This window comes from Doryrhamphus excisus, chromosome 18, assembly GCF_030265055.1.
Source record: "Doryrhamphus excisus isolate RoL2022-K1 chromosome 18, RoL_Dexc_1.0, whole genome shotgun sequence".
In the NCBI taxonomy this organism is placed as follows: domain Eukaryota; kingdom Metazoa; phylum Chordata; class Actinopteri; order Syngnathiformes; family Syngnathidae; genus Doryrhamphus; species Doryrhamphus excisus.
The window spans coordinates 17,498,762-17,525,210 of NC_080483.1; the positions used below are offsets into that span (position 1 = coordinate 17,498,762).

The following is a 26,449-nucleotide window of genomic DNA, read 5'->3' on the forward strand; positions in this document are numbered from 1 at the left end:
CTAATTATTCTCTCCAATTAAGGAGAAGGGCTGACAGCACATACCGTATACTCGTACAGATGTGAGGAATCCACATACATTTTCTATAATTAGATGTGACTTATTAATAAGAGATCTACTATGATGCCCCCAGTCTCATTAAACTGGTTTCTTCATCTGCACCTTTATGCTGCAAAGGTCCATTTGCTTTAATGATCCATATTCCTAATTGAGTGTTGGTTACCATTAATTGCTGCAAGGTAATTGTCCCTTTATCATATTTTCCCATATAGCTTGGAAATTGAGTGCCACTGGTTACCTCCCAGTTTGAGCCGTACTTGTAATGACATCCAGGTACACATCATTCCCTAAACCCGTCCCTGGTCTTCGCTTCTTCTTCACTACTCTTGAATGTCTGCTGTAATTCACCACTTCCAAGGGTTAATGAGGCAAAATGAAGAATCCATGAGAGATGGAGCCCGAGGAAAAAAAAATCTTTTTGAAAGGAGGAGATGAATAATAAATGTGGCAGGCTACAATCCAATTTTAACGGGAGATCACACGAGCGCATACACAAGCTGGGATGCTAGCACGATCCCAGCGAGGACCTGGACAGCATGTTTCTAGGTCATCATCATCAGACATCTGGGATGTAATATCCACGGAGGAACCATGCTAGGAACATGTGTCCATATTCACGCTTTACCTTTTTAGCTGCGTCCATTGTGTGAAGAGCATCTTCTTCAGGTGCGGAATTGGCCAACATCAGTCGGGACAGTCAAAAGGCACCAAAAAAGTGATAAAGTCTGGTGCTTGTGTGTCCCACCAAACATTGCAGGAGCATTACTGACACCTAGTGACCAGTGTAGAATACTACACAAGCACATTTGAATGTCTTATATTTGTATTTTTGTTTATTTAGCCTTTGTTTGCTTAAATGGTTAATTTCAGCCAAAGAAATGTTTATGGTTTGAGTACTAATAGGCTGCATTCAACAAAGAAAAGCATTATTTATTGATGTGCAAAGTGATTCTTCTGTGGCGCACCGCACACTTCTCAAGTCAGTCTTGTGTTTAGAGCCCAAATTAAATGTTGTATTAAATCATGTGAGCGCGGACGTAGCCACAAAACAACAAGAAACGCACGCTGTAAACCGAAGACCACGTATATATAAAAAAATCAGACTGCAACAGAGAATTCTGTAATATCCAGATTATTGAACATCCATAAATAAGATGCAACTACATACAAGATGCACGTTTCTACATCTTGACATGGAATATTTGTCATTGCCGTTTTGATCCTCCCCTTTAAAAGCTGAGACATCTTGTTGAACGAGGTGGTGATGGACCATGGAACCTGGCCCAGATAGACTCACCCTGGTCAGACACACTCTGTGAGCACCCCAGAAGCCGCCCAGAGGTCGGTAGAACCAGGATATATAGAGGGGGTGGAGCCACCTGCCGTGGCCCAGCAAGGTGCACTGTGGTCGGACACACTATTCGAGCAGCCCCCCCAACGTCGGTAGAACCAGGATATATAGAGGGGGTGGAGCCACCTGCCGTGGCCCAGCAAGGTGCACTGTGGTCGGACACACTATTCGAGCAGCCCCCCCAAGGTCGGTAGAACCAGGATATATAGAGGGGGTGGAGCCACCTGGCGTGGCCCAGCAAGGTGCACTGTGGTCGGACACTATATTCGAGCAGCCCCCCCAAGGTCGGTAGAACCAGGATATATAGAGGGGGTGGAGCCACCTGCCGTGGCCCAGCAAGGTGCACTGTGGTCGGACACACTATTCGAGCAGCCCCCCCAACGTCGGTAGAACCAGGATATATAGAGGGGGTGGAGCCACCTGGCGTGGCCCAGCAAGGTGCACTGTGGTCGGACACTCTATTCGAGCAGCCCCCCCAAGGTCGGTAGAACCAGGATATATAGAGGGGGTGGAGCCACCTGACGTGGCCCAGCAAGGTGCACTGTGGTCGGACACACTATTCGAGCAGCCCCCGTATGTCTCCATGTTCTCACGGCAGAATACCGGAAGCAAGTGTCTCTTCTCCAGACATCTAGGATACAACAACATCTATTGGTCACATTTGGCATTGCAGTTTCTGCATGGACCTCCTGAGACCTTTCCACGCGTTCTTTATGATGAGGGTGCTGCTTAGAAGCACATGAGATGTCCCAAGACCAGAACCTGACCACATATGAGCCACATCTCTGTATAAGCGGCAGGGTTGACATCATGAGAAGGAAGTAGCGGCTTAAGCTTGTTTTGGGATCCAAACGGACAAATGGCGTCATTTTCACACCCACGGTCACTTGAGCGGCCCCTTTCATGCAGAAATGTTCCACTCTGCGCACGTCCGTTTTTCTACCTATGGATACGCTGAAAAAAATTGTCAGACTAGCAGGAGATCCTTTTAGCTGAAGTACAGAAATAGCGGCCGTTATATGACGCCTTCCTTGGTGCACGCTAGTTTAAGCATAAACACTGAAACACGTTGTTGGTTTTTCTTTGCTTTTTTTTTGTTCCGTATGCCTTTTGTAAGCACATTCTCCTGCCAGGGTGGAAGTCCCTGCGGTGGCAAGAATGACAAGCTGCGATTGCAGCACTCCTCTTATTCTAAGGACGAGTGGACCGCCTCGCTCTTTTCTGTTGCAGCAGCAAATTAATACACAATTCCTCTTCTTCCGGAAGTAGAAAATGTTGGATGTTGAGTAAACAAGAGCAAACTTCTTCCACTCTAGTTTAGTACCATGGCAGACACGTGTTTCATGAAGTCATGGGTCATACTTGGGTACTTGGACATGGGACAGCAACCATATCCGCTGTTAGTGACCCAACCCCAGCACGTACTTTACAGTACACATTCATCCTATGAACCTGCTGGTCCAAAGGAGTATCTTCCCACAGGTATGTGCAAACACAGATTCCCAGTGGGAAAGTTGGAAGCTTGCAGTGTCCAGAGGGTCAGGCACCAGTAGCACAGTGGGCTACATTAGCTTTGGCCCACATTCCAACTAAATGTCTCACACTGGTTTCCTTGCAATTAAAGCCAGCATCCTCCCGTGTATGCTTTGGCGTAGGAGAGTCTATCTTGGCTGTAGACTCCACCGGCTCTTAAAGCTACAATACCTTTTACTACTTAGTCTCTGAAGAGAGAGGTCGGACCGACGGGAATGGAAGACTTTAAACTCCCTCACATCTATTACGCCAAATATGGAGTGTAAATGAGTGTAAATACGTTGCCATCAAATGAGTTGATCTGGTGTTTGAACGCCAACAGGGACGCAGTCTAGCCTGGCTAATAGATTCACACTAGATCCTTTTGATTAGGGCTTGTGGCGTCAAGCTGATTAAGGTTTGTGTGCTGCTGTTGGAATACGTGCACATTTGCATACATACACATGTTAGTATTTCACATTTGCAAAGCGTGCGGAGAAAAAGCTCCAAATGATACGCTTGAATGTGATTTGGCTTTGAGTGTTAAACTGGAAGACATATGCTTTGGGACCGGGAAGGCCACCGTGTGCACGATATCGCGTGCATACATTCGCCATTTTCACACAGAATGACTTGACTTTCATGCTGTTTAACTAATTACCATCTTCTACCATCTTCTACCATCTTCTACCATCTTCCCCTCAATGGAATATGTCTTCCTTAAGCCTGTCTACAACTTCCATGGATGCATAAAGTCCATGCTATCGCTACGTTAGCACCATTTGTACTTTATGATCTCTTTCTAGTCATTTGTACATCATGGGCTAAAAATATTTACTTGCACAAAATGCCTTTTTATGTCCACTCACCTGCTTTTCTGTCCACAATTTAATATGAAGCTGGGAATAGACAACACACACATCATCTGTCATTGCTGGCTTGGAGGGACTTTCTAGGGATTTCACAAAATCTGAAAAAGGGGTGGATGGGGGGTTGGGTGGATGGCCATTTGTTTCCATGCCAAAACTTTGCTTAAATCCTTGAAATCGGATCTCATATGGAAGTTACCTTTTTGTGTATACGCTCAAAATGGTGGATGTCGTTCATCGAGGCCTGCATAAAATGGTCAAAGTTTTCAAGCAAAGTTTACATTTACTACACCGCAAATTGCCATCGCCATCGCCATCGCCATCGGTCTGGCATGTGTTTCTCCAGGTCCCAGTGGGTTTTGGCGTTGCCTGTACAGTACTGTCCTGTGCTGAAACTTTACAGGTTGTATATATTCAAAAAAGAAACTATGCACATTTCCTTATTGTAATAATTACAATCACACGAGGAGATTATGGCATCTTTTCCTTTTTGCAGCATGCAGACCATTGCTATCGGCTAAGCTAGGGGACAGTACATCTGAACGTATAAGTACACATATATAGGGTACATATTTGCTTCCAGTTCGCCCTCCGTCAGGAACGTCCTCTTGGATTTTGGGTCTTGGAGCTTAAATTGGACTAATTATTTCCAGCAGCTTTGGGCTTTATTAAAGCATTAGTGGACCAAGAAAAAAAGATTATGGCATTATTATTTGTATAGCTGACTTTGTGGAGTCCTGATTTTCTTCCAGTAAGCTGTTGGTAATTAAAGAGGATCGCTGTTAGTCAATGTCATTTCTTCTTTCACCTTTTTTGGACTTTTGTACTCACCTTCACACACATTTCTTAAAAATGTCTTTTAATGATTCATTTGGTTCACTTTGTTTCACCTTTCCTCAATCACAATCACAATCAATCACCTCTGATCGCCTTAACCCAGATCCTGTTGTCTTCTTTGCCTAATACGTAATCGTATGTACTTTATGTACTACTCTCTCCATAGAATTAGTTATTAGCTGACTGACTGAGCTGTTTGCATCTATTCCCATGACGATCATTTGCCTGTGCATCGTCTTTCTTTCCACTCTCTCCCTTTTCCCCACCGATTCTAACCCGACTGGCCTTAGAGCCTCTCTTCTATCTGCATCCCTCCGTTTCGGCATATGCTGTATTCTCCATAGTATGAATTGCATGGTGTCTTCCTAAATGGGCTAACTCCAATTAAGCCCTCACTATTATATTTAATTGGTCATTTAGCTTGGCTTCCCTTTGAATGCCGAGTCTCCCTGGGAATGGTTTTGCTGGCCTCCTCCAGCACATGTGGTCATTTCAGAGACCGTTTCCGCCTCCCTGCAGGTTTGACAATGGCTTGGCCAACCAATGACACTGCCAAGAATGAGGAGTGTGTGTGTGTGTGGGGGGGGGGGCAAATGGTGGAAGGAGAGATATTCTCCTCTGTGTATCCTCAGTCACCTCGCCTTCCACCCATCATCAAACCCTCTCATTCACAGCTCCTCCATCCATGTGTTGCTGGTGGATTAAGCTAATTAAAGCACTGCAGTCTGCGTCCCAAGGGAGAGGCGACACACAAACACGCACACACTCATTAATGACAGCCGGTACATAGGCGCACACAATAGGATAAACAGGGAGGAAACATGAAAACAAGCCCGCCTGCATGTGTGCATGCGTGCATACGTGCACACGTGATGCGTGTCACATGACCAACCCGGATAGCCTTTGCATTAGAATGAATGAAGCAACATTTCATCCTTTCCATTTACAGACATCTGTAAACTACGGTGTTGCACTACTTTTCACAGCTGATGCTCAGTGGGGGGGTTGCTCCAAGCTGCGGCCCGAGGCCTCTCCACTACAACCTCGTGGTGCCAATATGTGGGGCACTGGCAGTGAACTGCTGGCCCAGAAATAACACTAGACCCACTTTCTTCAACTGGGATGTGTGCCTCTATGAGTCAGTGTGCCCCATTTTGACAAACCAACACAGCATAGAATGCAGGGACTTTTTGGTCAAAGGTGGTTTTGGTCAATGTATGTATTCTCACCAATGTGGTCCATGTCAGGCCTTACATGGACCTCATGTCAGGCCTTACATGGACCTCATGTCAGGCCTTACGTGGACCTCATGTAAGGCCTTACGTGGACCTCATGTAAGGCACATGTTTATTCCCACTATCCAATATTTACTGTGGCTATGCCTATTTCCATTGAGTTGACCCATATCGTGTTTAAATGTTCCCACTTCACAAGTCAGTTTGTCATCACATCCGACACGAAATGAGTGGAAAAAATGACAGACAACAGGAAGCATTCCATCCTGTCATATAGATGGACAGGAAGAGAGCAAACGCTGGTGGCACTTACAAGAGAGTCCTTCCGGATGCTTCCCCTTACAGGATATTGGCCGCGTCTCTGGAAAACATGCCTGCTTGCAGGGAAACCTATTGGATTACTGATAACCTTGGAATGGATATGGTGTGTGTGTGTGTGTGTGTGTGTGTGCGTGCACGTCCGCTATGGGTTAGAAAGTGATGAGTTTATGTTTTGCCATGTTTGCCCCATCTTTTCTCCATCTGCACATTTACAGTCACTTTATAAACCATCTTGTTGTTGAGGTGAGAGTAGATAATGTTCCTCTTGGTGCCTCTTTTAAAGTGAGCACATGATGAAGGTAAGACCCCCCCCCCCCAGAGATTTGTCTCATTATTGTGGAGACGATATCAACACGGTAAACACTAGCCACACCCAAGCCCACAGTAGCACCCCCCCAATAATAAGCCTCCAATAACGTAGGGATCTTTACTCCAAGTTGCCTCTGAATCCCCTTGTGGCAGGCCGGTTTCTTGGTTGCTATGACGACTGTAGTCAGGGCAGCCATAGATACAGATATGGAGGAATCGGAACCAGGAGAGAGAGCGAGGCAGGAGGATCTGAGAGCTTTGTGACAACATGAAAACTGTGCTGATGGAGACGTTACTCGGTTATAGTACACCCGACGCCGTGCTGGGAGTAAAGCTTCAGCTGGGGTTGGAAGAAGTGGGCTTGTAGGTCATGTTTACCCCCAACGTGCGCATGTGTGTGCACATGTGTGTGCGTGTTCCAAACTACATAGAGATGGAACTGCAGAGACTGCACTCACTCATGAAGTCCCTCGGCATGTTTGTCTCCATGTTTTTTTTTTGCGTACGCAGATGAGCCGTCTTTGTGCTCATCCATGCAGAACGTGATCGTGAACAGGATCCAGTTCACCCTGATACCACTTTGATACTGCTCCTAATTACAGCCACATTATGGAAATCTGCAGGAATGAAGTGGATAAAATGTTGGTGTTCCACCTGGCGTCCACCCATAGACTCCAGATTTCCCTGTGTTCAGCTTACTTAGAAGTTTTTTTTTAACGCCATTTCCCACTTGACTGCAAATCAATATATAGTATATGGTTATTGCTATCAAGCTGACAAACTATTGCCAGTGGCAGAAGGATGTGAAAGGAATTACAGAAGCGGCATGGAAACCTGCTCTCTTATACAGTAGAGAATAGCGCGGTAGAGACTGGATGCACGGCAAACAGGCAGTTAGTGTCGGGACTCTTGATGGAAAATCCATAGTTTCATTACAGGCTCAGTGGTATGAATGTGGCTGGGAGGCGACCGAGGCTCCATCATGGGCCCTACGGGAGCCCAAATGGCCGCGTTTAGTGATGCAGTGAAGTGCAGAGGAGGCGCCGGGGTCAAGGCTGCTGCTGGGAATCAAGTGTGTCGGAGAGACGGAAGGAAGCCTCCGCATAAAGTTCACGTGCAGTCACGGGCGCTGCTTCAACCGCACCCTGCCCGCCCTCTGGCGCACGGTAGGTGCCCCCCCAAAATGCATCCATTCTGTGCAGCTTTCTATTCCAGTTACAATTTCTAGTTGGGAAATCCTTTGAATCCAATATTTGATGGTTCATTTGCATATTCATCGTTTTTTTACGTGTCTTTGACAGTGCAGATGTTGTCATGTACAATAAAGTTAGGAGTCAACTCCATCAAGTAGGACCTTTCATTATTTTTGACCTCTAGGCTTTATTAGTGATGACATAACACGGGAATCTGCATATCACAATAAGCTACCACGCATTTAATGAGCATATTAAAAGCACTCCGCTATTAAGGGATATTGAAACGGGCCTTGGGTGAGTTCATCTGAGAAAAGGTGGCCCTCAGAAGCTCCAGGCTATTGTTTGTTCCTCTAGGTGATTAGAGTTTAGAGGCAGGCTTTAAGGGAAATGAGCTTTCGATTGGACCTTCTGATAAAGAGGTTGGGCTTGTAATGGTTAGCGACCCTGAGGACTACAGACTAAAGCTCAAACAAGACCTATTGTACAAAGTCATGTGAATTGATTGGAAAACGTTTCTAAGGTGTTTAGGCCACATACTGCAAAGTACAGCCATCTCATCAAGAACTCTCCAGCATCGTATTTTGGTTACTCTTGATCACCAGGCGATATCGTGTCAACCTCACAACGCAATCAGGGGAGGGGATCAAAGTGGGGAACTCAAGTGGACCAGGTAGGAGATGAGGCAGCAACCATACACGCGCTCTTCATCAGTCTGATTGCTCGTGGCATCATCTCTCTAATGCAGTTGTCCTAAATCACTCTTTCACCCCCCCCCCCCCTGTGTGTGTGTGTGTGTGTGTATTTGGCAAAAAAAACAGGAAATGGGAAAGTGTTGATGTTGTGAAACATACCCATTGACTAATTGTAACAAACGGGTAGAACTGATTTTAGTAGTCGTGGTTTACTAAAGAGTGGTGGGGGTAAGGGTTCTCTGACAGATACTTGGTTATCTTGGCGTATCACCCGGCGTGATTCATATATTCATATATTTTCAATTTGTGTAACATTCAGTCCAGGTATTTGTGATGAATTCTGCGATACACAACTGTTATTGTGTTTTTCCCCAAATGCATTCCTCAGGCTTCTGGTGGACTAAATCATCCTTAGATGGTGGTCTTGGTTCAACCTGCTCCCGTGGCATACTCTTGACGTGATATACTGTAAATATTCTGTTTGGGTTTTTCCAATGCCCACATATTGGAGAAACCGTAGTGGTCGTAGTGGTCCGCAACTCAATGGCTGAATCCATAAAACGTGTTACTGATGCACAAGCTTTTCGTTTTCCTGCCAAAGTCATATTTCTCTGTGTTTATTTAAATAACAAACATTCGCCTTCATGGAGACATCCTTATACGTTCACTTCAAAACACACACACTGTGGCTACGTCTTCATTCACATTTTCCTTCCGCAGGGACAACGAGGAAGCTAGAAGCAATGCAAATTGGGTAAAATGTTCCGGAAAGTGGCTTTTCCCACTGGGACTTATCCACTCCAGCTCCGCGTTAGCACTCACTCGACCAAAAATGAGACGGAATAGACGAAAGGTAAAAGTATTGATGCTAAAGGTGCATGCAGACGAGGCCTTTAGGAGTGTATTAAGGAGTGTATTAGTACACTATTAGTACACTATGGCAGTACAACATAATGTCTTTTCAACCTTTGTTATGCTGTAAATCCATTTTTTGGACACATTTAACATTTGATAAAAGCATTCCAGAATTGGATTCATCACTTTTTGTATTCCCACTAACTGATAGACTCTCAGATTCCCATCATCATTTCATTGAGGAATAGCATCACATGCTGTTCTCGGGAGCGTTTTTCTTCTTTAACTCCAGCTGAACTCTGCAATGTGCTCACTGCTCCGGCATAAGCCGTCACTCCCACCAAGTACGTTGCGGGGGTCATTTTGTGCTGGACTGAATTATTGCCCTCCCTGCGTGTGTGTCGGTTTTTTGTGTGTGCTTACCCAGCTAGGGCGGACAGTGAAGCATTTCCAGTCCACAAATGGGCCATGAAAAACCTACAGGTTGCACCATCTGCCTCTTTTATGTGTGTGTGTGTGTGTGTGTGTGTGTGTGTGTGTGTACGTGTGTGTACGTGTGTGTGTGTGTGTGTTCTGAATGGAGAGGTATCGTCAACAAGGAGCGTGTTCGAGCCAAAAGCAATTTAAGCAAACACACCAACTTTGTATTTACGGGATGCAGAGGTTGACTCAACAAAGTTGGCATCACTGAAGTTGGGAGGATGCAGGAGAGGAAGACCATTTGAATGTGATATTTAGTTTCACAGGAAATGACACGGTTTACAGGAAGAGGGACACAATAAGAGCGACTGGATATGTTTTTGAAAGATGTGATTGTAAATAGTTTTGGGATTGCTGCTGGGAATTATGCAGGATGGAAAATAGCCTCCAATGTTATCCAAGCTAAAGTATACTGCAGCGACTGGAAAGTGAGCGAACAACAAACCGATTTAAAGCAAAAATAATGCAATACATTTTGATATTTGTAGGATGTGTTGTTGTACTGACTGACGCAGCAGCATTGGACATGTTTCCATAGAATCCTTCCCAACCCGGGATATCGGCCCTATGCTGTGTCCCCAGAGGAAAAATGATGTAATGTTTATAGGCTAGCTAAAGCACCTCACAATGAAGCCATCATTCATTCACTCCTCAGTCCCACGCTGGTGGTGGTAAGCTAGATGTGTATCCACAGCTGCGGAAACGTGGCTGCCAGTTCGTGCCCAAGGACACAATAACAGTGCTTGGGGCTGGAACCACCAACCTTCCCGTTTCTGCCCGGAGCCTAATTGGGCTTTTTAATGATCTCCTAAATTCTGCTGAGCATCCATGCTGAGTCCAAAGTGTATATGTTATGTTTGTGTGTTTTGCATCCGTCCACTCGGTTTCCATATGAATGGGTCCCATGTCAGTCCGTGTTTGTGCGTGTGAGTCAGGAATCTGGCAAACGGGAAACTGTGGAGCCATTCATGCTTTGTTTGGAGCGTTGTCCAGGTTGTGTTTAAAGCCAATTTGAAGCCAGATCTGTGTGTGGAAGTCACTGTTTGGTTTCCAAGGTAAAAGCCAAAACAACGCCAGCACAATAATCAAGTCACTTTATCACATGCAGCATCAACAGTGTCATTTTGTCTCATTATTAATATTGCTGACCCATTTTCTCCACTTCTACTCTCTCATGGTGATCATGTGACAAAACATTGGCAATTTCAATCTTGACCAAAATGTTGTTGAAAAGATCCTCCATTTTTGTAACTTTCGTACACGTGTCATACAATGCAGAGTATTTAATTCAATATGATTAAATGTTATCATGAAAAAAAATATTCATTTGTTATCATTTTGTATTTATTATTGAATTAATTGACTACACAGGCCACACACCTGAGTTCGATTCCACCGTCGGCCATCTCTGTATGGCGTTTTCATGTTCCGGGGGGGGGGGGGGGTGCGTGTGAGAGAAAGTCATCCAGGGCGGAGGATTTCCTTCAGCCTCCTCTACGGACAACCTGTCACGCTCATAAACACTTCCTGCTGCTTTGTGTGGAACAGTGGGGAAAAGGAGAACAGGAAGTGACAAGGTTAGGTAAGATTGAGTGTGTTTGTGTACGTGAGTGACACGATACTGTAAGTAGCACTTCTATGAAAAATAATCCGCTACACTCAGCAGACTGCATTCCTTTCATTTCGCTGTAGGCAAGACAATTTTAGCATTTGAAGTCAGACGTAGGTAAACATGCTTTTGCTGTATTTTGGAATAAATGGCCTGCAGAAAGGTACGGTGAAAGCCTGTTTGAAAGCATACTGCACTACAGGCAATAAGCAATGGGGGTAATGCTTAGTGACATGCATTAGGACTCTGTAAGAACACGCATACATAGGAGCTCTTCTCTTACCTCTTCATGGTGGGACGCCGTATCCCATTGCCTGTGCAGAAAGAAAATATACTTGCATAAAAATGCATATTCAATATTAAGCTATATGCTTCATATTAACTAAGGTCCTAGCATGGAGGTATAAGGACACTCTTGGAATTGTTTTATATGTTTAGCATACATCCATCAATCCATCGTTTATCATTTGTCCTCATTAGGATCACCAAGTTTGTCTTGAATTCTCATTTCAGTTAAAAGCTAGCAAGAGAGCTAAGAAACTAAGCTAAGAAACAAGAGAGCTATTATTCTACACAGTCAATTTTATATACTGTAGGAATTGTCATTTTGCACAGGATATGTCTTGGATGTAACATAGCGTAGCTAAGTCAGCTCATATTGGCCTCCAATACAAGCAGACTATTCCAGACTCCGCCCCAAGCGCGTCTATCTCGCAGCGACCAGATAGAGCCGTGCAACTTGAGTACAACATCTGGTCATGCAGGTTTCCTGTGGTGGCACAGAACTGGCGAGGTTTAATGCCATGAAAGTCATCGTGCATGTGAACGTCACATGGGAAACTCCTTATATGGTACGCCCCTACTAATTGCTGGTTGGGAAAATAAATAAAAATATGTCTGTGAGTTAGTGTTTCTTCATTTTTCACGACTTTCTCCTAGGTTTATTTGGCGTTCCTTGTACAATTAACTTTTCTGATTGGCTACTCAAAGTTAGCAGTTTCCAGCACAATAGTACCTAGCATGTCAGATACTGTATGGTGGAATGGCTGTGATTCCGGTTTGTTTTCGGGGCGATATGATCATGGTATCAAATGCTTGAAAGCAGTCACATTCAGGTTTTCCAGCCATGTTCCCTGCTGATTCAACCGTTGCCAAATGAGTTCATGCTAATTGCATGCAGCCCAGCCCTCGATGACATCAGGTGCGCTATACGGGAAGTTGCTTACCGCTTCTTATTGTAATATTTGGCATGGATGTGTTTGAATGTGGGCAAGCTGCATCATCTGCATCATCTCCTAAAGCCATCCCAGTCTTCTCCAGAGACCAGCGCCATTGGTCCAACCCCATTGTGTCTCCATGGCTACAGGCCAAAATCAGAGGCGGGGCGTCTGTCACCACCTGGTCATACCAGCTGCTCATGCACTTCTGCTTTGGCATGACAGGAATACGCGTGTTTGTGTGCATGCCACCCACGGTGGGAGCACAATCTCAGCCTATGTCCGTCCCAGTCCTCGCTCTGACTGACCCCTCGGTTACATAATGTGGTGATGTGTCCTTGCGTCGTATTATTAGACGTCTTTTAGTGTCGCACAGCAAGTTTGCAGGCTGCAAATAGAATAAACATTCCTTGTGTTGTCATTGCAGTGTCTAGAGGATGGAAATCTACTTGTTTAGTGAACAGTCAGTAGCTTTTCACCATGAAATTGTACAAGAACTGGTATTGTACTCCCAAAAGTGCTGGTAGAAATTTAACATTAGTGATTTTGGATAATCTCAGCTTCTGAAACAATTGGCGTCAAATGTTCCCCAATGTTGATGTGTGTGTAGTGTGTCTACTTGGGACGCTCAGACCATTCATGGCGTTCCTGCATTCCTATCACTGAAATGCAGTGATGACTGCGATCTGTGGCGGTGCTTTCACAAAAGACAGCCATTGAAAGCAGAATGCAGATTAGAGATGAATGCAAGATGAATTGGGAGACCAACTCTAAAGTACGTTGATCCTTCCATGTCGGCTCTTCCGATCATTGTGATGCAGAATTCACCAAGTGTTGGATTGTTCACCCACTAAGGGGGAACGTCAGTGGGGATTAGACCGTCCTGGGACGGGTTAGTTAGATCGCATTCCGCTGTAATTTGGAAAATGACTACGATGCTGAGCAAAGGCATCATTCCACAAATTTATTGGAGGTGTGATTAGATGAGGCCTTTGCTAGAATGTCGTTTCTTTGCCACTGATAGGCGTGTCACAATAACAAATTTTGTTGGATGACAAGTTTTCTCCACATTATTGCCAAAAAACAATATTATTTTGAGAGCATTTTTATATTAATAACGTGAGTATGTCGTATCAAAACCAATAAACTTGGGAGTATTTAACATTGTAATTGGAATGTCAAAAGGTTTTAATAGAATAGCGCAAAATAAACATTGGATATTCTTTAACAGGAAGGCTTACCACGCAGCAAACGACACCGTCTGTGAGCGTGCACCATTTTGCTCTGTTTTGTTTACATTTACTTTGGCGACAAAACGACTCAATTAGCGTTTGACTGTCAGGAAGAAGGCTCCGCTGCACCCCGAGTGGCAGTTTTTTTTCTCAGTTGGGGAAACTAGACCGGGTGGTTGTGTTTGAGGTGCGCATATCAGTTGGCCTTATTCCCCTTCGTCTCCGCTAGTACTTTCCAACAAATGCGACATATTGGCTCCTTAGTGTTCATGGGCTCACCTTGTTCAACCGTCAGTTTCAAGCCTTCACTCATATTTGAATGAGCCCCCCCTACCAAATGGGACAGAGACTGAATGACTGACAGGACAGTTCACCCACTCCGTTCGTTCTGCTATAAAACCAACACGCCCAGGTGTTGAGACAAATGCACAGAGTGAACTCTCTTGTCATCCAGCCTGTTTGGTAGAGACAGGATGGAATTAATAATATTTATTTCCATGCACAAATTTATTTTTATTTGTCGTAAGATTCATTGATTTATTAATTATTGTTACACGCCTAGCTACTAACGAGGTTCTGACTCAAAGACTCTGTTCAAGTTAATCCAAAACATATTTAATTGGGTTGAGGTCATGGCTTCCTGGTTCTTTCATCCTCGTCCAGCCACTGAGGCAACCGAGTCCAGTCCACGTGGTCTCACTTGTTATTCTCGGTTATCCTTTTTTGACGGTATTAGCTGCTCATTCTTTCTTTTCTAGCGGTCGCCATTACTTTGACTTGCTGTGTCTCTTGCTAACAATAACAAACACAAGTAAAACGAAGCCACTCCTTTGGCTCGTGGTGAATCATGCTGGTTGTATTTAGGGGAGGTCTGCCAAGATGGACCCTTGGGACCATGACAGCACACTTGGAGAGCCTTGTGAGGGAGGGAAACAGTTGAAGCAATCAGGTAGAATAATGTAAAGAATGTTTTTGAATAAACCATGCATGGAAATGAAGCAGCGGACGAACGATGATGTGTTGATGCATTTGAAGTATTACCACACTTTTACTTCCTGCCTGTTTCTGACGTTGTTTTCTTATCTTAGTGTAGTTTCAGTAATGTATTGCTAGAAATTGGCCTCAACACGCAAGCTGGAACCTACATTAGTAGAAGACCCCTGCACCTTTGCGTTAGTCCGATATATTATAGTGAAGTGTTGCGTTTTAACTTATTAGAATTCTTCATTTTCGAACTTCCCCATTCAAAACTAGCGGCACCACTGTTCCAAGTTCAATGCCCAACAGATATTTCAACATATTTCCACCCACCCGATCTCCCTGTCCAGATTTGGAGCATCAGTAATTCTAACCTTATTCATCAGGGGATTTCTGTCCAACTCTCAGCAGAAGGCCGCACATTTTAGCCCCATGCCAAGAAAAACAGTTCCGCCTGACAGAGAAACACAAATACGGTCCCACTGTTAAGCAAACAAGTCAGCCCCCGCCAGATGTACGAATCGCATACCGCACATCGCCGTTCAACACAACACTAACTTACAGGTCATGGTGCTTTGACTCAAAACCGGAGTTAACTTTTCCCCAGGCCACTCCGACAGTCTTGTAACGTGGGGCCGACACACACACACAGTCCTCCATCTCGTCATCTGCTGATTGCTACGCCAACGTCTCTTCCCCCTGGAACCCATGGAATGTGTTGTTCTATTAATAACGGCGTGAAAGTGTGTGTCTTTAAATCGCCATCTATACAGACTATCGTGTTGATGAGGTCGTAAATACGAGTAGGCTGAATGTGCCTGTACCTCTGCTGTAGTAACCAGGAGCACAGCAATATAGTACACGTAGTACACATAGTACACAGTACAGTCTTCCCTGTGTTGTTATGTACTGCGGTCGGTAAAACAAACTAAACTAACCAGCAAGTCCTAATTCTGACTTTCTGGACTAATTTGCAGTGAAGTGCTTTCTGTGACCAACGACTGCATAGTCGGGCATGCTGAGCGCATCGATGGGTGAGTGTGCGTATTGTTGGCGCCCCCTGTCAGCTATAGGGGAAACACTACACACACGTACACATATTACAGCCAATGATGCCAGCAACGTATAAACGGCTCTAATCCGAGCTATAAAGCGTATTTAAACTCCATCTCCATTGTCTGTCTTCTGTTTAACGTACCCTTAAATCTCATCTCCAGCGACTGGTTGTTTGCCGCTAACCTTCTTCTCAACTGGAGCATCTTCAGCTGATGACTTGTTCAACCCACGAAGGCTTGTTGGCCACTTTCAGCCATGTTGAACGTGTTCATTCCAGCCAGCAGCTGTATTCTGTTTTCATCTTTTTCCACGGGTGTTTGCGGTTTGACGAGGAGCTGAGCTGGGATTGAAATTTATTTTGCTTGCAAGGCGGAAAAAAAAGTTGTTGAACAAAAAGGTAACAGAATAGAAAAAACGTGGGATTTAGGCGTTGAACGAGTGTGAAAAAGAGAGGGAAAAAGGTGAACGTGTTGAAATTCCGTGTCTGTTAAAAAAAAAAGGGAAAATCCAGAAAAGCGGCATTCGTATCCAAACGCGGTTTGGCACACGTTGTGCTGAAGTTGGCTTTTGGCTTCGCTCCCGTTTGCCTCTTGTATTACATCCAGACGTCTGCACAGAAACGCTCGCTCACCCGCCGTATGCGATGGCACAGTCAAAACGGCACATCTTAATCACCATAAAACTCCCCCGCCATTCATTTTGGTCCTTCCCAAGAAGGATGGAAATCACTCATCTCCCGCTCCTCCCTTCGCTAAAAGATGCTATTAGAGGCACCAGTGGCCATGTAATCACTGTGGTACTCCCCCAGGAAGACACACAATACGCACACACCTTCCTTGGTAATTACCGCTGAAGATGAGGTCCTGGTTGTTGTAATCTCGGAGAATGGAGGATCCGGACGGTAAACGGTGGTTCAAGTGATGGTGCGTGCTTTCCCCCTCAGTCGTGGGATTATATGTTTGTTTTATGTTCTTAATGACTTCAAGCTATTAATTGTTGGAACTTGGCACGCTCATTTGGGCACGAGCATCTTGTTGCACAATCAATTGTCTGGAAAAACACCCCCCCAAACCCCCAATACAGACGCTCCTACACCCAGTACAGACACGGAACTCCCAAGCTAGCGTCACCGTGGGCTGTGTTTGTATGTCACCACGTGTCTCTTCAAAGCCGCGTACACCATCCACAGATGATGGCGTCCAATAGGCTGCCCAGTCGCCTTCCTATGTCGGATAAAGCTAACGATTGTCATAATCACATAGCAGAGCTCCATAAGTGGAAAGGACAGCCCTTAAACGTAGCATACGATGTCCTTACATGGCTATTCCCGTAGCAGTCATTGATGTAAATGTGTCGTGTTGTTCCAGCTGAGATATTCCGGAAGGGATTTGTCTCCCGCCTCCCAGTAAGAGCAGGTCTTTTGTCATTTGAATGGCAACACTAAAAAGGCATTCAATTGGGACGCTCCATCTCATCTTATTGTGTATGATAATGTTGTGGTGCAATTTCTTTCCTCTGTTTGCAAGACGGCAGATACAATCAGGCAGAGCAAGGCACCGCTCTAGAGGTGTGTGTGTGTGTGTGTGTGTGCGTGTGTGTGTGCGTGTGTGTCCGCGTGTCTAGGCGTGTAATTCGCCACAGATGATTGAGTTAGCGTGATTTAGTAGTGGTTGGAAGATGAAATGCCGCCGCCGCCGTGTGTCTATAGTAACTGGCTGCACACACTTTATCTCACAACTGCTAGCTAAACACACTTCATTTGGGGGGGGGGGGGGGGGGGGGTAGACAAAGAGTTAGCGATACTTAAGAGAAAAATGAAAAATTAAGGATTTTTCCGAGGTTAGTTTTTCCACCAGATGCTCAACATGAACTTATTGATCAGGGATTGGATGATCATTGTTAAATCCGTCTCATTTACCAATTTACCAGTTTAATCTTCCTCCCGGACTAACAGCTAATAGTCAAGCTAACGCTAGGTCACATTTCCTACTCGGAAAGTCGGAGAAGCCTCACTTCAAAGATGGCTGCTCCAAGTGTAAACAGGAAGTAGATGCTATGGGAGTAAACTGAAGTAAACATTATGACACGATATTTCAACACTAACTCAAGAAAAAAGGTTAGTGAGACAAACATCTGTATATGTACTTGTGTCCGTCAATATTGTTAGTAAACAATGAAGTACGCTGAAAGCAAAATAAATAGGTTACCTTTGTGTTTCCTCTTCATCCACCGTATTTGAACGTGGCAGAAATATTATTTTTAGAGCGGTGCAATAACACAGATGAGTGTGACAGTATTTATTTGTAGTAAATGAGGTTCAGCATGAGTAGTCCTTAGCTTGTACCCTGGTTCCTATCTCTACTGAACAATGCCACTATGCTCTCAAATTATCCACATATATACAGTATATACACTATTATATATATATAGTATTATATACAGTATTTCACCAATCTTAAATGTATCATTTGAACCATGTTATCTTTTACATAAAGATCAATACTGGTCATATATTTTAAGTCTTACTTTTTTTGACTTTTGGTTCAGCCTTAAAACCTGTTGCTTCAGTTTCTACGTCTGTGTTGAAGTGTGTATTTGTGTGTGTGTGTGTGTGTGTGTGTGTGTATTTGTGTGTGTGCGTGGCCTTTTCCTCGCTCCAGCGCCGAAAGGTCACGGCGTCACACCTGAATAACTCGAGTGCAGACTGGCAGGTGAATATCAAAGCAGTCGGTTTGAGTCGTCATAGCCAGTAAACAAGGGAGGACAAAAGGATTGAAATTGGAGTCGTCGTCGACGCCTCAATGGTGGTGAACTTTGGCGATTCTTAACGGGTGCGGTGTTCACAGATGTTTGGTTTTGTCACCTGTGTTGTCAAATGAAGCCGTTTAATCTTTGATTTGTGCTTTTAAAGGCCAAGGGGCTTGAACGCGCGGGCGTTAGTGTCAGCAAAGTGCAGTGACGTGTGGAGGAATTACAGTCAGGGTGTGCAGCCGCTTTGTTTGTCTTCAAGATGAGGCTGTTTTGGACGAAGAAGGGATGATGTTGATCTTTCCATCCACTCCATGTTTGGTGAAAATCCACAAAGAAATTTTTGGAAATCAAATGACTGTCATCCATGATCAGAAAGATCCTTTTGTCCAATGTGCGTATTATCATATGCTATCACAGGGGTCAGCAACCCGCGGCTCCAGAGCCGCATGTGGCTCTCCAGCCTCTTTGTTGCGGCTCCCTTTGCAATGCTTGAATATTTTTTAGCACCCGTGTGGTGAAAATGCACATCTTCGTTATGAGTTTACAAAAATCCAACTTTGTGTGAGACCATGAATGACTGACTGAGTTCTGACTAGTGACTGAATGAGCAGACAGGATGCTATCCAGTTCTCTCTGACAGGTTAACATGAAGGGAAATGAGTAATACTTTGAGTTATTTGAGTTATTAATTATTAATGAGTTATTTGACGATTCTAAAAAATAAATTAGAGCTCATTTAAAAACAAAAGTTTATCTCCAGTACTAGCAAGAGTACTCCAACTCGTCTTTTTTTTTTTATCTGAACTACTTTGACACCCCCAAATTCCCTCCAATGTTGTTTTAAACATACAACGTTTTGCGGCTCCAGGCTATTTTTCTTTAGTGGGCAAGTGGGTGAAATGGCTCTTTTCATAGTAAAGGTTGCCGACCCCTGTGCTATCACATTTGACGTTACTTGAAAGGTCCCACCGTAGGCAAAGAACCTAGCTTAGGTTCTGCAGCAGGGATGAAGACTAACGATCATGTTTGCATCTGCTCTCCTTCCCAGACATTAAAATAAGCTGAGTGTTATGATAGCTGTGACACTGCCATTCCACCGTGTGACCGCGTGTTTCTATGGTTTATACGTGAATACAGCCCTCCTCCATCATGGTCACTGGACCTCTTGGTCTTTGCTGATGCTGGTAAAGCAAATCCTGCTTGGTCTGTCTGACCCACATATGGTGAGCATTCACTCTCGGTTCTTCTGAGTTGGCTGTATATGCTATAAAGGTGTGTGTGTGTGTATGGGGGGGGGGCAGGTTGGTGATGAGGGATTTGCCCAACAGAGGTGTAAGATTGAGCAGTCACTCATGTGTGATGCTCCATCTGCCCTCAGCTTTTCACCACTCAGACGTAAACACAGAAAGCCCAAATGTGTGCGTGTCAAATAAATATCATGTCCTAACATTTTTGAGAGTCATTGAAGGGTTGCGTGTAAGCATGTGTAGGCAACGCAGGTATGCACTGACCTCAGCTACACGCTGAGTTAAACTTACAAACGGGAGGAGGCGGATGTGGAAAGCGGGCTAGCATTTGTCTAGCATCTTGCTGTGCTGAAGTCCTGTCAAGCTCACATTGTGATAGGAAATGAGTCATTCTTGATTTGATCTGGCGGCCTGCTGAGGACAACACGCCATACGGAGGCAGGAAGAGGACGGGCACCAAGCTGCCTGTGTTTTATACATTTGGTGTAGTGTGTGTGTTTGAAATAACCTTGTTAACTAACTAGTAATTAGGCTGAATGGTGTAAACGTGCTTTGAGTCACATGACCGCCATGTATTTCCCTTAAGTAGGATTTCATATTAATAAATGGAATATTTCTGTAGTTGGAGCATAGAAAACCTGTTTATGACCTTCTAAAGACATGAACTAACATCCCCTATAGTTTACTCCACATGCTTTGAACATAGCAAGCTAACAAGCGAATTAATTATCTTCCCTTACAATATTTACCATCCCAAGGCTTTCCTGACTGCGTACACACTGAGCTAGCAAGCTTTTTGCAACAGTCTGACTCACAGCGTCACCCTCCAAAGAACACTAACACTGAATTCATCACACAGTAACTTAACACTTAAAAGGTGTACCTATCAAACAATGCCTTTATTATTTTTTTAACAACAAGGCATTAAGGCCATAAGGCATTGTGTCTGAGTGCTGCAATGACATCAGCTTCCCTCTGGGCTTTGGCCTCCTGGTCCTCTGGCTCCCTCACAGCACTGCAGCGCCATCCACCACTTTTTATTCTCTGCCAAATACATGGTATTATCAAATGAAATATATTATGGGAAAACTTTAAAATGTATTTTTCCCCCATTTTAAACTCATATTGCTACATGTTTGCATATTTCTGAGTAAAGTTTGGCTGTTGTGTGATGGGTTTAATGTTGTTTGTAAGATGAAACCATGGTCTTCCTTTGATTTTATAGCCAGCTCTTCATGGTGTATTAGAATAAAAAACATAGTAGTACAAGTTCTTCATTTCTCTTGTAAAAAGAAAAATAACTAAAAAGAAAATAAGAAAAATAAATAAAATGTTACATACCGAAGTTTCATCAGATAGTGGCGATCAATAATTTGCCACAGCTGTTGAATGATGCTTTAAAATTGCTAATGACGGTGTTTGACTTTGACCTTGGAACAGGTATGCGAAGGCAGTTCCATTTTTAAGTGTTTCCATCCATTGTTCATGCTTTCATCTCCCCCCCCGCCTTCTACACACATGGTGCAGGCCCGTAGGACCCTGACACTTTGCTTTTGTCTGTCCATCACCGTCTTGCTGCTTTCCTTCATTTTCCTTTTTGTTCAGCAAAGGGCCACATTCACTTCCCCTCTCCAGAAGGTCCTCCTTAACACACACGCACACGCACACGCACACGCACACGCACACGCACACGCACACGCTACTACACATGGGGCCTCCTCCACATCAAAGCCAGGAATGTGGGGGCTCTCAGCCTTTATGCATGGCTAGATGTACTCATGTCAAGTAACTGCAGTAAAGGTGTTAAAGATGTGTGTGTGTGTGTGTGTGTGTGTGTGTGTGCACATGTTTTAGTGTGCAGAATATGCTTTACGTTCACATGCATTTTGTAAATCAGCTTTCCAATGTCAAAGCCGTTCCCCGGTCCACATGCATGGATAAGGGGTAATGATCTGTTGAAGATCTCAAACAGACCTGGAACCTCTTGGACCATGTCATTTTGGTACTGTTCCATGCAAATTTATGGTCTTGAGAGAGTTTTAGAGTTCTGGTTTTGTACAGTATTTCTTAGTGGTCTTGTTTGGATTTATGGCGTTAACTGTTTTAAATTGCTTCTACTGTATCAACTGTGCCATCATCTATTTCTTCTCTTAGCGTATCCCCAGCGTAAGGATCTTGTGGTGGAGGAGACTCCATCTCTCTCACTTGCTGTTACGCAAGGTCCATCACTTGTCACTCGTGGCACTGACAGGCATCTTTCTCATTGACGTGCTACTGTCTTATCATCTCGCCATGTCATAGCCCAGCCTCGCTATCACTAGCTTGCTATCATCCGTGTCTATCAGGGCCAACCAGACCTTGTGGCACAGGGCTTTTGGTGGGAATGAGGAAGGTTGAAAACAATTGTATCTTATCCAAAGAATAATTACAGCGGAATTATCAGTCAAATTCCCCTGAAATTGTACAATGTGGAATTCCACCCACAGAATAGTGAAAAATCCAGAGGTCAACATGCTGCCATCATACATGGATGTCTCATGGGACTTACAAATGTTGGCTTTAGATCATAGAAGATACCGTCTTTGCAACTGTTTGGCATTTTCTTTCTTTTGTTTGTTTTCCATGATGCCACCGCAGAAAGGTACATTAAAATGTGATGGCTGCTCAGTACAATATGGTGGCCAATGCTATAATGCATATTTTACAAAAGGCTTTTTATCATTTTCTTCTTAACATTGTTGATATGAATCTCATTTGCATTTACGTTAGTTTGTGATCAGATTGTTGCCGTGGTCGGGAAGTATCTACTCCTGGCCTGTCCTTTTTGCTTCATTTAAGTGGAATGTACGTGTAAACAAGTAGCGGGAGCAGAACAAGACTGATTTCAGAAGTTCCCCCTGACACCTCGCACCGGCTGTACCTCACCATTTGAGGATCCCAGCAGTGTAACGATATGATGGCAATAAAGTGGCTGAAACAAACGCACAGTATCGTTTTGGGAAGCCATCCATCAAGTATTTCCTGGGAAACTGAGCAATGGAGAGAAGACAATGACTGAGTATCCTCGTCTCCCAGTGTCAGTGAACGGCACATTGATTTCCCAACTTGATGAACAAGCATCGTCACATCATGAATGCTCTTTAATCCTTCGTTTATCGTGGTTAATTGGTTCCAGACATGAACGTGATAAGTGAATTTCTGTAATGTAGGATTCCTTCTCCATGAATGAAGTATTTTCATGGTTCACTGTTTGAGTAAGTCTTTTTAATGACTTTGATGATATTCAGGACAAAAAAAACCCAAAAATATTGCTCCAATGTGCATATGTATTGACTAAGGCCATGTTAAATCACAAAACACCATGATTTATCAAGTAAAATGTTTGGGAGAAACCCGGATAGAGTGAAGCCACCAATATCGGATGCGGCGAGAGACGACAAACTAGACTCCTGCTAAAGCTGCGTATAGATTGATGGAACCCACACACACATTTGAAGGCTCCACAGAAGTTGACCGTCCTTGTTACCCTGGTTAGATGATGCTTCTTAACCCTTTGGTGAAATCCATCTGCAACTGGAACCCACCTTTTGTTTAGCCGTCCATTATCCAGATAATAACATCCATATTTGCGCTTACCTGCTTTATCTCTGCCTTACCAGCCCTTTTTTCCTACGGCGATAATGGCTTTGTCGCATGTCGTCTTCTTCTTCTATACAGTATGTCCATGCATATCTTCATCACTTCCATCTGTGGCTGTACACACACGGGATGTTGCTTTCAAATCATCCTTCTTCCATATCCGTCTATTTTTGTCTATTTTTTATCAGTCCTTGTGCTTGTGTGTCTTTAAGTATGATTTCCTACCAAGTCGTTGGCGGCTGTCCCTTCCTTGTCACTGTGAGCTGATAGGAGTGCAAATTGACAATAATGGAGACATGATACTAGCCCCCCCCCCCCCACCTCCTTGCTTTGTGCGTTTCATTTGCTGCTGAGATAACTTTGGCTCCCAGGCAACACAGCCAGACAATCACCTCTCCATGATCTGCACCATTACTGTTCAGGTCTTGGTAGACCTTTCAGCAAAGATCACAAAGAACGCCTCGACCTACCGGGTGCTCCAAACGGGCCTTCTTTCATACAGGGATATGCGGAGATTACTGTCAACATTTGAGGGTTTCATAGGCACTGTGTCATTCATGTAAATGCAAAGTATAGTTCTAGTACAGTTCTTTTAGCACGTGGAACGTCATAAGATGAGGTGTCAGGTTTTTGGGTTTTTTCAGGTGTCAATGCTATTTGTCAAAATATTTGAATGTGGTCACTGATGTTTCTCCTCGTGTTTTTTCCTTTGTAGATCTTGGTGAACCGTCCAGCGGTGCTCTATGAGAAGGTGACCCTAAGTGAAGGGGGCAGTCCCTTGCTGAGGGACATGCTCTTTAGCCCAGACCAGCAGAACCTCTACATACTAACTGACAGACAGGTGAGTTTGTGGCAACAACGCAGGACCGCACGTCCACACTTCCACACGTCCACACGTCCACACATACAGATATTTAGTTGTTCGAGAGCCATTCCTGGCTCTCGACGTCCTTCCATACAGATGGCATCAAAACTTTTCACCCAAAAAATGCAGTAGGCTGTCAGAAACACGCTAAAGCGAATATTAACCAGTCAGTAAAAGGCTAAAGTAAATAACACATATCATACTTATACAACAAAACCAAACAATCAATAACAGGCTCAGACAATAGTCTGCAGATTTTCCATAAAAAGAGACAAACCATAATTACATGAAGTTTTCCAAGTAGTCAGTCTTTAGTCACCTACATTTGTGTAGACAAAACACCGAAGACAAAAAACATTTTTAAAAAGTTACAACCATCTATTTTGTATGCCACTTATCCTGGGGTAGGCTGAAGCCTATCCCAGCTGTCTTCTGGGAGAGGCGGGGTCCACCCTGGACTGGTGGCCAGCCAATCCCAGGGCACATATAGACAAACAACCATTCACACTCACATTCATACCTATGGACAATTTGGAGTGGCTAATTAACCTAGCATGTTTTTGGAATGGGGGAGGAAACCGGAGTACCCGGAGAAAACCCACGCATGCACGGGTCAAAGAGAAATGCCTAAGCGTAGAATGGACCCCAGGTCTTCCTGATCTCCTGCCTGTGTGGCGTCCATGTTCCCCACTGTGGCGCTGAAAGATCACAGAATGAATTTAAAGATAAAAACCAACATGGTAAGGGTTTGGCTTTCTGTGCATCCATGACCATCGTTCCATCTGAATGGAACGCTAACGAGGTGGTTCCACCCAAATGATGCCCCCAGTGTAAGTTAATGACTGTCGTTTAGAACTACAAAATAGTGAATCCATTGGTGTCTGTGCATGCCTCTATTTTTAGAGGACAGCACCAACCCCTCGTTGCTGAGAGCTGACGAAGCCTGCTCAGATGTGAGGCAAAACATCTCATACCGTTGCAATCGATTTCATGCCCCGGGAATACAATGGATGAATGCGAATATTCACAGGCCGTGTGAGGGTAAGACAATACGGTAGCATCATTTCAATCCATGTCAATCAAGCTTCAATATGCCAATTTGCGTTCTTTTACATACATGCCTCGTGCATGCTTTATGGTATGTGGACCTCTAGGGCTATGGGGGGCTAGAGGGGGCTATAGGTGTTTGGGGGCTATACGAAGACATGGCATTTTGGCTACTGCCATCAACCGTTGTCTCATTAAACATATAGATATAGAAACGTATAGATTGAAATTCTTCTCGTATAATCACCGCCCAGCTATATGACATAGTCGCCAACAGGAGCACTCCTAATGAAGACACGACACCCACATGGACATACAGGGTGCTCCTGGTCCCATGCGGTGTGTGTCTATGTCGCCATGGTCATTACCAGCCCCACCGCCGGTGAGGTCCATGTCGACTCTGATGGGGGGACGGGGAGAGCAAAGAGACGGGGGATGGGGCGGAGGCGGAGGCCAACGTGTCAAGGCTCTGCAGCTCCGCAGGTCCAGCTGCTCCCCTCATTTCGCTCTCATTAGTGTCGCGAGCGAAGGAAGCCCAGTCGGCTCGCGTGATGCAAAAGACGGCCATTTTTAATGGATCTTAAGCGGCTGTCTGATTGAAACGGCTGAGATGTACGTCTGAGGGCTGCTTTTATGGAAGGTGTTGGAGACTTGGCAAGACACTTCTGCAGAGAGCCAAACCAAAGCCTGGCTATTAAATACGGTCATATTTTTAGATAAAGACCAGTGGGCAAAGGTTTTATAAGAACTGACCTACTCGTTTGTGGTAAAAACCTTTTTATGCTGTGCAAACTTGAACAAGCTATGCACATAGTTGTGAAACTTTAACCAATTGTGGTTATTAAAGGTATGTAAAAGCACATCCAGTCAGCAAAAGCGGGATGCCAGCATGACTTAACATTCAGGAAATACATCAAAATAAACAAATATGAATAAAAAGAAGATTTCAATGAACTAAAATAGCATCTTACCTGAATTATTTTGGGTAATAAACCTTCACATGCATGGGCACCCATTGCTTTATGTTACAGCATCATTAATGGTGAGCAGGTCTGAGTTAAGCAGACCAGGGGATCAGGTTGCCAGGCCTG

At 44.3% G+C, this 26,449-nt stretch overlaps 1 protein-coding gene across 2 annotated transcripts in view; it reads left to right on the forward strand.

Moving 5' to 3' along the window:
* Nucleotides 1-26,449, forward strand: part of LOC131106610 (plexin-A1-like) — a 158,973-nt gene that overhangs the window by 43,710 nt on the left and 88,814 nt on the right. For both annotated transcript variants that reach the window (XM_058055833.1, XM_058055834.1), the window contains exon 4: nt 24,162-24,287. In XM_058055833.1, coding sequence (XP_057911816.1) covers nt 24,162-24,287 — 126 coding nt within the window. The remainder of the gene's footprint in view (nt 1-24,161; nt 24,288-26,449) is intronic.